This window comes from Carettochelys insculpta, chromosome 9 (genome assembly GCF_033958435.1).
Source record: "Carettochelys insculpta isolate YL-2023 chromosome 9, ASM3395843v1, whole genome shotgun sequence".
Taxonomy (NCBI): domain Eukaryota; kingdom Metazoa; phylum Chordata; order Testudines; family Carettochelyidae; genus Carettochelys; species Carettochelys insculpta.
The window spans coordinates 9,995,625-10,010,274 of record NC_134145.1 but is presented as its reverse complement, the minus strand read 5'-3'; the positions used below and the strand labels follow the sequence as shown (position 1 = coordinate 10,010,274).

Here is a 14,650-nt window from a genome sequence, read left to right as displayed (position 1 = left end):
TAGACGATCTGCGTCCCGCAACGTTGAAATTGCCGGGTCCTCCATGGCGGCCGTCAGCTGGGGGGTTGAGAGATGCTCTCTCTCCAGCCCCTGCGGGGCTCTATGGTCACCGTGGGCAGCAGCCCTTAGCCCAGGGCTTTTGGCTGCTGCTGCGGCAACTGGGGATCCATGCTGCAGGCACAGGGTCTGCAACCAGTTGTCGGCTCTGTGTATCTTGTGTTGTTTAGTGCAACTGTGTCTGGGAGGGGCCCTTTAAGGGAGCGGCTTGCTGTTGATTCCGCCCTGTGACCCTGTCTGCAGCTGTGCCTGGCACCCTTATTTCGATGTGTGCTCCTTTGGCGTGTAGACGTTCCCTCTCACCGCCTATTTCGATGTGGTGCTGCGCAACGTCGAAGTTGAACATCGACGTTGCCAGCCCTGGAGGACGTGTAGACGTTATTCATCGAAATAGCCTATTTTGATGTTGCTACATCGAAATAAGCTATTTCGATGTTGGCTTCACGTGTAGACGTAGCCATAGGGTGCAGCTACACTATCCCTCCCTTTCAGGAGGGACATGTAAATGCAGCTGTTCAAAAATGCTAATGAAGTGTGGTTTTGTATATCTCATGCCTCATTAGCATACTCCAGCAGAATCTTGATTTTGAAAGGGGCTGCTTTTGAAATGCAAACAGCCGTGTAGATGGGGTTCCTTCCAGTTTCAAAAGCACCCTTCTTTCCATAGCTCTTTGCACTTTGCAAGCAGCCCCTTTTGAAATCAAGATCCCGGAGAGGTATGCTAATGAGGTGCCAGATATTTAAATCTGTACCTCATTAACTTTTTAAAATGACTGTATTTACATGCCCCTTTTGAAAGGGAGGGGTAGCATAGCTGCAGCCACTGTGTGAAAAGAATCAACTTGTATAAATTACCAAGTTGGCTACACTGTCCATTTATTGTTCCTCTGAGCTCAACGGTGCTGTTATTTTGTCTGCCTGTTTGTAAGTTTTGGAAAAGATTATCCTACAAATGTAGTTTACTATGGCAGATCAAGGAATTATTTGCAATATGTGTTTTTTAACTACATTTTAAAACATCAAATGATTTTTATAAAAAGGAAAATTATTAAAGAACATAAGCTACAATTCTGAATGAACGTTTTTCTTTTGTTTTTTTTTTCTCAGACTGTTTTAAAAACTCTACACTTACCAAAAAATAACAGTCTTTATATTCTAACACCTGATCTTCCACCTGCTTCTTCAAGTAATTCTGGGTAAGGTTCTTTTGTTATACATTTTATGAATATGAATTGTGATGTTGCTTTGTGTTATTTCCCTGGAAAAAATGGAGTAAACTTTCAAAAGAGTATGGGCTAGGACTCCTCTTGAGTGCATGCAAAACTAGCTGTGCACTTTCATGTATCTGCACTCAGGAGCTGCAAATGCTTTTTAGTTTAAAAAGTTTTAGCATTCGAATCCTTGAAACCCCTTTGGTAGAAAGAAACAAAAAAAGCAGTCCAGTGGCACTTTAAAGACTAACAAAATAATATATTTGGTGATGAGCTTTCATGGGACAGACCCACTTCTTCAGACTGTAGCCATACCAGAACAGACTCAATATTTAAGGCACAGAGAACCAAAAATAGTAATCAAAGTTTTTTGGTTCTCCGTGCCTTAAATATTGAGTCTTTTCTGGTGTGGCTGTGATCTGAAGAAGTGGGTCTGTCCCACGAAAGCTCATCTCCTTATAAATTATTTTGTTAGTCTTTAAAGTGCTACTGGACTGCTTTTTGGTTTTGATAGTATATAGAATAGCATGGCTATCTCCATGTTACTGGTAAAAAGAAGTTTTGCCCGCACAAATGTTCTAACTCTCATGTCATAAAGTCAGATTGTATAAAGTGTACAGATTATTGTTACAGCTGAATGTGGGTGATGTATGAGTGAGTACAATTTCTATCAAATGATAGCAGTTGCTACAAATCAGTTGTCTTCCTTTCCGGATGGTTAAGATGTTATGCTGTGCTGCCATCTGTTGGAATTATGGATTTTCGAGTGTATGCAGAGATGCTGTATAGTTCTCTTCTATTAAAGGAAGTTTAAATTCTCTTTCATATCATACTTTAGATCTACATCAGTGGATATTGGAATATTTTTGAAAACAAATAATTATTTTTTTTCTGAAAAGTGAAATGTAATTGTCACTGACATAAGTTAATTTTGGAGAGAAGATCGTTGAGCTCTTGCGAGTTTACACAACATCACTTTTTCAGTATACTTAGTGTCAGAACTAAATACAAAGTGGAATAAGTAATTGTTATTACGTTTTGACTGCCAAAAATTGTTTCCAAATAGATGCTTCCTTGCCCCAAAATATAGAACTATACATGTGACTATTAAAACCCCATCAAAACAAAAAAGCAGTCATGTAGCACATTAAAGACTAACAAAATAAATTATTAAGTGATGAACTTTCGTGGGACAGACCCACTTCTTAAGATCTATAGCCTTACCAGAACAGATTCAATATATAAAGCACAGAGGTCCAGAAATCATTATCAAGGTTGGGAAATCAGATAGAAGAGTACCTCTCTCTTTCTGCTCTTCTATCTGTTTTGTGAACCTTGATGACAATTTTTCTGATTTGTCAACCTTGATAACAAATTTTGGACCTCTGTGCTTTATATATTGAGTCTGTTCTGGTAAGGCTATGGATCTGAAGAAGTGGGTCTGTCCCACGAAAGCACATCACCAAATAAATTATTTTGTTAGTCTTTGAAGTACTATATGACTGCTTTTTTGTTTTGATGGAATACAAACTAACATTGCTATCTCTCTGTCACTATTAAAATCCTAGTTAACGTAATTTCATTACCACTAGGGGTGCCCAGTAATTGAGTCCAATAGCCATAACTGTAGTCTAAGTCAAAAAAAACAAGCAAATAGATGCAGTTGAATGGTCAGCTGAGCCACATGTTGCAGCTTGTTTGCAATGTACTCTAGCTGTTTTAAGAAATTTAAGTTAACTCATAACTGGAGAGATTTGCCAGCACAATCATGTCACTGATGATGATGATTGAGAATCAACTGGTGGGGAAAAAAAGTCTTGTATATCAACTGCTAGCAATATATATTAGAATATTATCATAGGGTAATTGCTCACAAAAGCCTGCTTCACGGATGTGGTGAATTGGAATTAAGTCATAAGGGAATTAAGTATTCAGGTGCATAAGAAATGAATGGGACTTGGGTGCTAATTCCATTTATATCTCTGCACCTATGAATCATTTTCCCACTGGTGTATTAGTGATAGTGGGCTTTACGAGTGGGATTGGACAAAGGTTTAAGGATCCCAGTTAATCATTTAAACTAACATGACAAGTGTAAAGCAGCTTCATGCTTGGGAAGGGACATAAGAGAGGACAGGGATTAAATGGTAGAGAGAGGGTGAAAAGTACAGGTTTGCAAATGATCTTTACAAATTAAAGATTAATCCCCCCCTCTTTCCTCACCCATTAGAGATTGTTATAGGGATATTCCTGTTTGGTTTCAGGGTTCAGCCATGTATCGTTGGAAGCTGGTCATGACCACAAAGCCTCTTACCCAGAACACCTCTTAGAAAACAGCTTAAGCCAGTCCGTCCAGATCTATATGTTGAATATATAGGACTACTTTATGTGGTTGAAGTGTGGTATGTGCTAAACTACCTTGCTGAATCAGAATCTAGAGCCATAGGAACTTGAAACTAGATTCCATGAAGGACTCCTCCCTTTTGTAGTGCTATAGTGCCATGGCACTCATACAGGGATGTCTTTGCAGTTTTTAAGTAAACATGAGGTACAGGGACTGTCAGTAGCATGTACTCTGTGATGGTTTGTGAATATGCAGAATGTTCTTCACTGCATTGGACCACCTGAGTCAGACATGTTAATCTTTGGGATATGGCAACACTCATCCATTTTAGAAGTGCAGGCAGTTACACAAGCCACACAGTGAGAAATGAAGGGAGCTGTGTTATGAGTTATGCTAGCTTTCTATCTGCCATTAGCAACTGCAGTTTTAAATGCAAAGGCAGTGGCTAGTTGTGCACATGCAGATAGTTGAAAAATGGGTTAATTGTGGAAAACATTGTCAGACTTGAACTATCACAACCAATCCTTAATCAGTTCTATAAACTGCTTATAATTATTTATTTATTTTAGTCAGTTTAGAAAATTCAAATCTTTTCGATAAGCTTCGGTTGTACTACTGAAACTATTTATCATTTTAAAGGTATGAAGAGCTTGAGAGGGGAACTTCATTTTATTTAAATTGTAATAAATAAAAAAGTAAACAGTATTTAAAGAATGTTTATATAGAGAGTTCTGAGTCCTTTATATTTTGGATGAAAATAAAGTGATATTTTATATGACCACTTGATTTGAACACTTTAAAAATAGTATTGTACTGCTTAGTAAAATCTAAGTTTATTTTTTGTCACTACTTTACAGTTTAATATTCCTTAGTGGGAATTAATTCTGGGAATTTAAAAATAAATTTGGAAGCTTTGGGATAGTAAATGATGATTAATTAGTGGCCACTTGAACATAGATTTGAAATCCAGAGCATCTTCCTGAAGTCATAAATTCTAGATGAAAGAGGAAGCTTACCACCAATTAAAGCATCAATGGAGATCAAAACACATCTAATTGAAGCGGAGTACCAAACCCAGTTACACTATTTATTGCCTACTGTTAGGTCAGTGACTATTCAGATTAGTTTGACAGCATCCCTCTTTTAAAAATACAGGTAACTTCTATCATTAAAAAAAGACATAAAGGAATTTTACCATGTATTCATGAAATCCATCTGGATAGCTGTCTGTCTATAATAGGTGTTTATATGGTGACAAAACGAAAAAAGCAGTCATGTAGCACTTTAAAGACTAACAGAATAGGTTATTATAAGGTGACAGTTACCATAGGGTATGTGCACTTTAAACTCTTTATCCTCACATTACCCTGGGAGGTAGGAAAGTACTACAATTTTCAATTTACAGATGGGGAACTGAGGCACAGAGTTTTTAAATGACTTGCCCCAAGTTACACGGGAAGTCTCGTAGAGCAGTAACTCGAACACAGTCTCCCATGTCTTAGACTATCATTCTTACCTCTGGGCTGTCCTTCCCATATGTCTCTGCAAATGCACTCCTGGTTTGCACTGATATCTTTAGAGTAATGTGGTGCTTCAAAAATCTGAGATTTCAGCCTGTGTCATCGGACACATGTCCTTCCTGTAAGAAATCTGGCTGTACTTCTACAATCTCCCACCTTGTTCCCATTCATGACATGAATGGTCCCCCTCTCTGTTGAGGTGTATGCAGAGCTTTGCCTATGAATATGCAAGTTTTCCCTTATCTCATCTTCAAGGTTGACTGAGTCATCTAAACTCCTCTAAAGATTAGGGCTAATATCTAAACATTATAATGAAGGGATTTAAACAACAAAATCTACCAAGGTTTCTATTTTGCTCTGCAGAGATTTTTATACCTCACTCTTTATCATGGTATCTGAGCACCTTCCAGTTGTGCAATAAACCGTGTGACTTGACATCTATGTGTTTGTTCTCTCATCGTCTCCCCAGAGGAACAAGCATGTGCAGCGTGTGCACCACCACTCCCCATGTTGATATGTGCTCATGTTAGAGAAGATAAGGTCCAAGAAATTTGCTTTGCTTTTGGAATGGAAACTGGTTAGGTTTGGCTGGTCTTTAGTTCTTAGGGCAGGTTTTCCACTGCCTTGGACTGCCCTTAGGGGCAGCTCTTGCACATATGAGCTTTATCTTATGATCGTGCTAAATGAGAAGAGTTCTCAACCACTTTTTGTCCCAGAGCTATTGATGATATTTTAGTGACTCTGGGCCCAGGTCCTGAAATGGTTTGAAGAATTGTGCTGGGGTTGACTAAGCCCTGACACCCTCTAGAGGAGTCAAGAGGCCTTGCTACACCTAGTGAGGAGCAGGCAAGAGGTCCTCCAGGGAGGATAGAACAGTAGTCTCAGTGGCAACCAATCAGGGCCAGGCAGGCCAATATGAAAGATGCTGCTGGGCTAGGGCCAGGCAGTTCCATTTAGGAGCTCGACCCAAGCAGATACCTGTGATGTCTGGGAGCCCAGCAGCACTTGGACAGCTCTGACTGAGTGCTGAGTTTTGACATGCATAAGGCCCAGGCCCAGTGGCTGGAAACTGACCAGAACCCTGGAGAAGGAGCTGACTGTGCCCTGGACAAGGTGTGTCAGATTCCCCACTCCTTGGGACTCTGAAGGCACCTGTCAAGACTGCATGGAGCGCCCTCAGCCACAGAGGGACACTCGAGAGCAGGCCGACCTTGTTACAAGAGTTCAGCCTTATTTACTTTAACAAAGAGGAGGTTAAGTAATGACTTGATTAAAATCTAGAAGTATCTACATTTAGAGCAAATATTTAATAATAAGCTCTTTAATGTAGCAGAGGAAGGTATAACATCATCCAATGGATTAAACTGGAATTTTAGACAAATTCAGATTCGAAATAAGGCATTAACAGAAGAATTAACCATTGGAACAACTGACAAGGGCTTATGGTGAATTCTCCATCACTGATAATTTTAAAATCAAGATTGGATGATTTTCTAAAAGTTCTATTCTAGAAATTATTTTTGAGAAGTTTGATGTGTAATACAGGAAGTCAGACTGGAGAGTCACAGTGGTGCCTTATGGAATTGGAATCTATACAGATTGAGACTTTGAACTTCAGTCATAATTCTGTGGGAAACCATTTTAGAGAATGGAGGACAGTTAGGATACTTTTGCAGTAACTGGAGCTGTTGAGAGGTGCTACTGCATAACCTGCATCTATCTTGGATTCAGCTTCAGCCATCACAGCCAGGCATATTTGTCCTTCTTAGTAGTAGTGATGTAGCTGAATGTGGTGTAAAGTTGTATATCATCTACATTGTTGCTGACAATTAAGTCCATGTTATATGACCAGTTCATGTAGTGATGAAAAGGAACAGAAAGGGATTAGACACTTGTGAAACTCTGCAATTTTGACGGCCTTCTGATAGAGGTGCAATTTCTCATCACTACTCATTGTGTGTATCCTTCATCATTTTAGCACTTTGCTCTGGATCTCCCTGCCTTTCTCAAATGAGACAGTAATAGCTCGTGATCAGCTGTCTTAAATACTGCAGAGAGGTACAGGTGGAAGAGAATGGGCATCTGTCTCATATTTGTTGACAGGAGACTATCTCATCAGTGCTACTAAGATGGTTTTGGTTCCATGTCCTGGCCTAAATCCACAGTGAGTAGTTCTAGAATGTTAGCTTCAGCTACGTGAGCTTGTTGTGACCCTTTTCGCTAGATTCTCTGAGCTTGGCTTGGCTTGTGACATCTGATTCTGGGCGGTAGTTGGCTTGAACTGAAATATCCATCCTGGGGTTTCTTCAGTGTTGGTTGGACTACTGCATTTTTGAAGAAGGCATGGAAGAGTCCATCTGTGAATGGTGTTAGTTTTTCCATCAGTTGTTCATTACTTTCTTTCACAAGCCAGGAGTGGGATTTGTGGATTCATAAGTCTTTGGTTAAGACTAATTTATGGATTCCAGAAATTTAGGTGAATGAATGTGCTGAGCTCTGGGACTGGGGGTGGGTGGATGGTTGGTGGGCATAGGCAAAGCAGATCTGTTCTATTTGAGAAGTCTTCCTGCTTGTACATGATCTTTTCAGCACAGCAGAGTGAAACATCTCATTCTTTGCAGGACTTGTTGCTCTGCTATGCTGCAAGCTGTGCAGATGCAAGATTAATAGAAGTTTACTTTCATTGAAAACTCTTCAGGACTGGATTTGGCAGCCTCAGTGGAGGCTGCTAGGATGGTTTTCTTGGCCTACACCAGTATTCACCAGAGATGTTTGATTCACCAACAGCATACAAATGAACTTGTCAGCAAAATCAAGCCATTTGGCATAATTCATTTTCAGTCTGTTAAGAGGAGAAATAGTTTTAACACCTGTTGCACTCAAATATTCAACTTTTTATAGCATTTGGTCATCCATATGTCATAATGTGAGAAATAAGTTACTTGTGACTTGGAAATTATTTTTTCCTGTAATATGTCAAATCATTTTCTTGCATACTTAGTGTTTATTCTATAGTATGTAGTTCTCTGTAGTTCAAGTAGAATTAACGTAGACATGGTGGTGGTGTTTTGTTTTTTTTTAAAGGAAGATCACAATATTTGATGAAGTGATGGTTTATGATGCTTTATTGGTTACAGGAGACTGGTTATACTCTTTTATTGATTACAAGAATTCCAAGCCAGATTCCTACAGTCTTTGTGTTATTTGCCAAATCAAATAAAGAACGTATGCATGAAGCAGATGTACAAGGACTGCATGGAATAAGGGAGGCAACATCCATTAAAAAGAAACTGCAAGATGCCAAACATGAAAGGCTTTTGCTAGAAGAGTCCATCTTTCATTACTTTTGTAGCACAGAAATTGCTGTGCCCGATACATGTACACAAGTGAAATGCAAAGGTTGTGGAAAACAAGTGCATTTGCAACCAATGTGTCATATGTTGCAAGCTGTAGTTATCTCTGTGTAGATACAAATGGTGTATTGCAAGATATTGCAGATCAGTTAAACCTATGGATTGGTGATATTGCTGCATGTTTTTTCGAAAAGGGTGCCTCAGACAGAGATTGCTTTCTGTTACTACATTGTAGATAAGTGAACAGATAATGAAGGTAGTTCTATTTGACCACATTAGGTATTTGCATTGGTTATGAAGGAATTTTAAAGATGAGTATAATCCTGTGGAGAAAACCCTACAAACTATGGATGCTGAGAATTGTACTGTTGTTCTTTCTTTCTGGTTCCCAGGAAGTTTGTTCACTCTACAGCCACCAATGTTGATATAAATGAAGCTTTTAATCATTCTTTGCAACCAAAGTCACTGCTTGGCAAAGAGCACCTTCCCCTGATGTAATGTTGAATAGTCTAAAGCCATCAAACAACATCAGATTCAATGTTTCTAAATACAACTGAGACAAATTAAACCAGTAGTCAAGAACCCTATTTGCAAACAGCCATACTGTGAATCTGAAGAAAACTGCAAAACTTCTGTTTGTTTAATGGACTCTGATGTGGCCTTTATCATTAAACATCAGAATGAGAATCTAGGATGTGGGTGGATGTATTTCAACCAGTTCCACATGGCACCAGAATGAAAAATAGTTACCACACTTGCCAATCCATTCAAGCCTTTGCCCAGGAGTTAGATGCCCTCCATATTGTTGTACAGAGAGGCAAACATGTCAACTGTGTTCGGGCAACAGTGTGAGATTTCTGACTGTTGATTAAGTTCTGTGCTGTAAACTGATGAAACTACAGTGGGTCAGTCCAGATGCAGAAGTAGCTTATCCTGCCATTAGGATGTTTCCATACATTAGCGCATGAGCGAGAATTCAAAAAGGATGTCGGCTAAACTGAGCAGTCTCATTCTTTTATGGTGAGCTCATATCAATTAGTAGTTCATGAAGATTTCAAAATTTTACCTCCATGTTTCTGGTCAGAAAAGATTAAAGTAGTGTAAACTTCAGGTTTTGGTGGCAGTACTTGGGAATGTTGGTCCTGTCGATTTGTCTTCAACCATGCCCAATGGAGAGGCAAATTGGGAGTTGCGTGTCTTCACCTTCTAACGTATGTTGCCATTTTTCGTGATATATGACCACACAAACTATGCAAGGTAGGGTGTCCTAAGCATCAGATAAAAGCATCAACTGCCAGCAGAAGTTCTGAAGGAGTTCCAACAAGAGAAATCGGTTGTCAAGAGATCATGTCAGAAGTTCAAACAAGTAGACCCTGATCAGAGAGAAGAGTGGCTTAATGGTGGAAGAAAGAAAGGAGGGGATATTGTAGGCATCATGAAGACTTGCTCAGTCCTCAGCATATAAGTCTGGCTTTACAACCTGAGAACCCATACCTCAGCAGACACTGGTAATGTTCCATATTGGCTGATGTGGCCAACATACTTACATTGAGTCAATCGAGGCAAGGAAGCACCAGTAATACAAATGAGGCACTCCTGGTCATTTCAAAGGTTTAAGGAACCACCGATTTCATTACAAGATATTACAACAAAAGATCTAGCTGTTTACACGATACAAAATTCTCTGTTGAACGCAAAGATCCTACAACAAGTGCAACTGGACAGGCTTGTGGAGAAACTGCTTATGACACAAGAGGAGGAGCTTGGATGTGCAGTTATTCATTCATGATCCATTGCCAAAAATAACGCTCCAACTCTTTTCACGCTCTGAGGTGGGGAAGAAGATAAAAGGCCTCCACCATGAAAGCAGACATGAATATTCTTCAGTAATGAATTACAGCATATGAAACTGGTAGGATTGTGAATTTGCAGATTTTGAAACATAAGTTAATGTCTGTCCCTTTGGCATTAGCACAGACAGATGGCGGTCTCAGAACAGGCACACAAGCAATATTGGGTGTTGTACTGACAGCTGATGTCCACTGGCTTCCATCAGTCACCTCTGTTATGAGAGCTCTCTTGTGATCAGTACACAAGCTTTGGTACAAGACTGGAGCTATCTGTAGCCAAAACATTTGGAGACCTTGTATGTGTATTTGTAAAAATAGTACATCTTAGTGAAACAGACTTCAACAGAATAGATGTTGTGTTTGATGGCTGCTACAAGGCATCTGTACTCGAAGATGTTTCTTTTAATTCACCAGAGAGTAAATTCTCTGCAGATATGGATTTGTTTTTGTGTTCCTTTACGTAGGCCCTCCTTTTCTGTTGTCCCTGGAATGCTGCACTTAATGTTTACCAATTCAGTTTATTCCCTCTGGTGCACCCGGCCTTGGACACTATCGGAAGGCAGAATACTGGGCTAAATGGACCTTTGGTCTGAGCCGGTATGTTCATTCCTATGGTCTTATGTAATTTTCCACCTCCTAAGAAGCCAAAGTGCAGAAGGGAGACAATGGCGAATACAAGGAAGGGGTTTCTCAGGAGTTCAAGGGCCCCAAGCATCATGTCTGTTTCCCCTTTCTGCCAGGCCAGTTGTGTTATCCATCTCTCACCCATGCACCAGAGTGGATTCAGTAAACAGTCACATGGTGAATAGAATTCCGGCATCTTATAGCTATGTAGTCTATGAACTCTGTAAAGGCTTATAATATTTCATTATTAACAATTACTGTATCACTGAAAAATTCATAACTTCATAAATTAAAAATGTCTTGTTCATGTTTTTTTAAAATTCTCATTTTTTGAGATTATTGTAAATGTTGTGTTTGCTTTAGTACACATTTTAGTTTGAGGGATTTAATCACATGTAAAGATAGAAAATGAAAAGTACCTACAGCTGATTCTTCAACTGCAATTTTAAGATTGTTACAGAGCGGTGGTGATTGTGACATGGTGTCTTGGTTATGTTAACAACTGTAGCAGAGTGTTAATTAAGAATGATGTAATCTGCAATTGCAATTATTAGTATTGTCTGTTTAGCTGGATAGGAGCTGGGGCTTCCTTTAGTTACTTTAAAAAGCTTCAATAATAATGGTAAGATTAGTGTTTTATTTTCACATCTGCTCATGAGACAGTTTTAAAATCCTGATGTTTAAAATGCAATAGAATGCAAACATAAGAGCTGCTTCTCATTTACATGTTAGCCAGATTTTCTAACTGATTGCTGCTTGAACCTAATCTGCCATCGCCTGCTGCATTAGCTACAACAAACATTACATTTACATACTGATTTCTTATTTTGTGTTAATGTAAATAGTCTGTAATTACAGTAAATTTGGACTTCTGTTGACATGAGCCTTGTATAAATCTGAAAATTTAAAATGGAAATGTTAATTACCATGTGTCATATCTATCTGTCTAAGTTGCTGAGATTTTGGGGAGGAAAATATATTTTTAAAAGATCTTGCCTAAGTAAAAACAGTGAATGAATCTTATAAAATCTTGTGGAACTAAATTAGAATTAAATGTGTAATACTAGCAAAACTGAACCTACCAGTCAACTGTGGGATCTAGCAGGTTCTCAACACTTTATAACTGCTCAACATTTTTGGAAATTAGGTGGCTTTGGGTATCTAGCTTTCAGCACCCATTTCTATAATCTTGGCCATAGCTTTTATTTAGAATAAGATGCGAAAATACTACATACACAAGTAAAGGGTATTTTAACCAGGAAGCACTGATTTTTCTCACCCATTGCTACCTTCTGGGGAGAAGGCTAAGATTTATGGTTTTAATTTTCTGTGTCCCTGAAAGTTTGACTGGTAGAGACATTCCAGAGGTCATCAGGGAAGGGATTGCTTGGGCTGCATATTCCTTTTAAATTTCTTCCATGCCTGATCTGAGAATGTCACAGTCAATTACATATGTTCACGTTAAGCGTAGTTTGCAAGAAATTTCACTGGCATTATCAGTGAAGCTTCAGGGTGTTGCTCCTATGAGCCTGAGCAGCTGAGTCAATCTCACAAGGGAGGCAGGTTTGGTGGCCTCCAATATTGTTGTCAGTAGAACCACTTGCATATGTACAGAGTAGAATGACTAGACTTGTGAAATTGGCTCCTCTCCCTGTAGCTGAATAGGTCGGTTGTGTTAGAACTTTGTATCAAGAATTAATTTACTTTCAAAACAATGTATTTTTATTCATCTCTTGGCTTGCTAGAGGAACAGAGATGAATGATACTTCTCAAGAGAGGTGATTTTAGAGGAAAACATTTTATTTTCTGGGAAAAGAAGAAACAAAAGAAAGCATGAGAATACTCTCAAAAGGAAAGAAGTTTCAGACTCATTAGTACAGAAATTGCCTTCCATGATTTACGTCTGTATTTTTAATTCTGTTCCAAATTTGTTATCACTTTTGTGGCAGTACCAATTCAAAAACATTAATGAGATGATTATTATTAATAATACAATTATTAATATTTATGTATTTATTATTTCAGTTGTTTCATTCAATATGATTTCTAAATTCAAGATCTGTTATGGGGAGGTTAAAATTACAAAAGCAAATAAACACTGCTTCATTCCACAGTCCTTTGCCATAAGCGAAACCAGCATAACACAAGTATTGCACAGGGATCTAATATGCTGTCTACTGTGATGTTTCTTCTGTTTGAAAAGAGATTGTCAGTTCTAATATTGTTTACTGTTTTAAGTAAAAGGGATATTTTTCAAATCCACAGAAACATTAGAGACAACAAATGCTCCTTAAATACAACCAGTTCAGTTGATAAAATGACTGTTTGTAGTGATTTTGTTTAGTCCACGTCAATTTTCCCTCTAAGCTTTTCCTTCCATGTGCAGAATAAGTGGCTTTTTTTTTTAAACATGCACTGAAGCATGTTAAAAACACATGCTGCCAGCTGCAGGTGCTGTGGGTGCTCTGCTAATCAGTTGGATGGCATTTTAACCTCTCCTGGTGGGCCCCCGAGATGCTCAGCTTACAGGGAACACTGGTCCACATATAAGTGATTTTTTTTTTTGGCTTAAGAATTTGGAGGTATTTTATGATACATTTAAACAGTTTGGTAGAGTGCATTGTAAGTACTGACTATACGTTATGCCATGTACTTATTTTAATGCTTAGTGCTTCACACCGGGTGATTTCAAAAAGAACATTGGTTTTTTTCTGTTTGATCTTTTTGCCTTTAAATTGATTAAATTAAAGTTGGCAGACCAATTTTTGCCTGATTTATACACTACATTGGATATAGTTACGTATACATACCAGCCCAATATTAATTCAAAAATACATGTGCTAAATATATCTGTTTGCGGTAATAGCATATGACTCTCAATTTTGAAAATTCTTAACAATAAAACATGGCCTTTGAAATTGCAGACACCTTAGTAGAGAAGGCATTAACAGGTTAGCTCCCTTTGGTCAAAATGAGATGATAACATTGTGCCGAGACTTGTCTATGTGGAGTTTAGGGTACTCCTGGGGGTTTTGCAACTGACTGTAATGCAAGCTAGAACATGCTCTTCCCTGATTCTCTTGTTTTTCTTTAAACCATTTCAGTGCCCTACAGGAGTCATTAAATCAAAACTTCATGCTGATCATCACCCATCGAGAAGTCCAGCGGGAGTACAACCTCAACTTCTCAGGAAGCAGTACAATTCAAGAGGTGAGTTCTGTCTCACAGCTAAAGAGTAAATGTAGCTCATTATAGCTAATGTCAGCTGTGTTAAAGAGGGCTTATATGTGCTGGTTGGAAGCTTCCACATGTTTGATTTATTCACTTTTAAAATTTTAATTAACTTGTTCATTTAACATTACTGTAGATAAACTGACTAGACCTAGAAAGTTTTTTAATAAATTAATTCATTATGAATATATTTAAAAGAAACAAATTTTCTATCAGTTTAGATTTCAATAGCAAAATGTATAAATAAAATTTATTATGAAAGTAGTTATTTAAGAGTGGGGGAGAAAGTTCGTTATAGTGCAGATATACTTTATTTTTAATCCAGCGAAGCTCTTGCTTTCCTTTTTAACTTGCTTTCTCTCAGCCACCTGCCGCTATCCTGGTTGCTTAAATGGTTATGGTTGCTATCCTGGTTCCTTACCTCAGTCTAGGATGAGAATTAAGTAGTTTTTTTGTGTAA

The 14,650-nt window shown here is 38.4% G+C and overlaps 1 protein-coding gene across 1 annotated transcript in view; it reads left to right on the top strand.

Annotated features, from left to right (window-relative positions):
* Window positions 1-14,650, top strand: part of FAF1 (Fas associated factor 1) — a 283,789-nt gene that overhangs the window by 91,397 nt on the left and 177,742 nt on the right. The window contains exons 6-7 of the mRNA XM_075002704.1: window positions 1,165-1,253; window positions 14,064-14,169. Of these exons, the coding sequence (XP_074858805.1) occupies window positions 1,165-1,253; window positions 14,064-14,169 (195 nt within the window). The remainder of the gene's footprint in view (window positions 1-1,164; window positions 1,254-14,063; window positions 14,170-14,650) is intronic.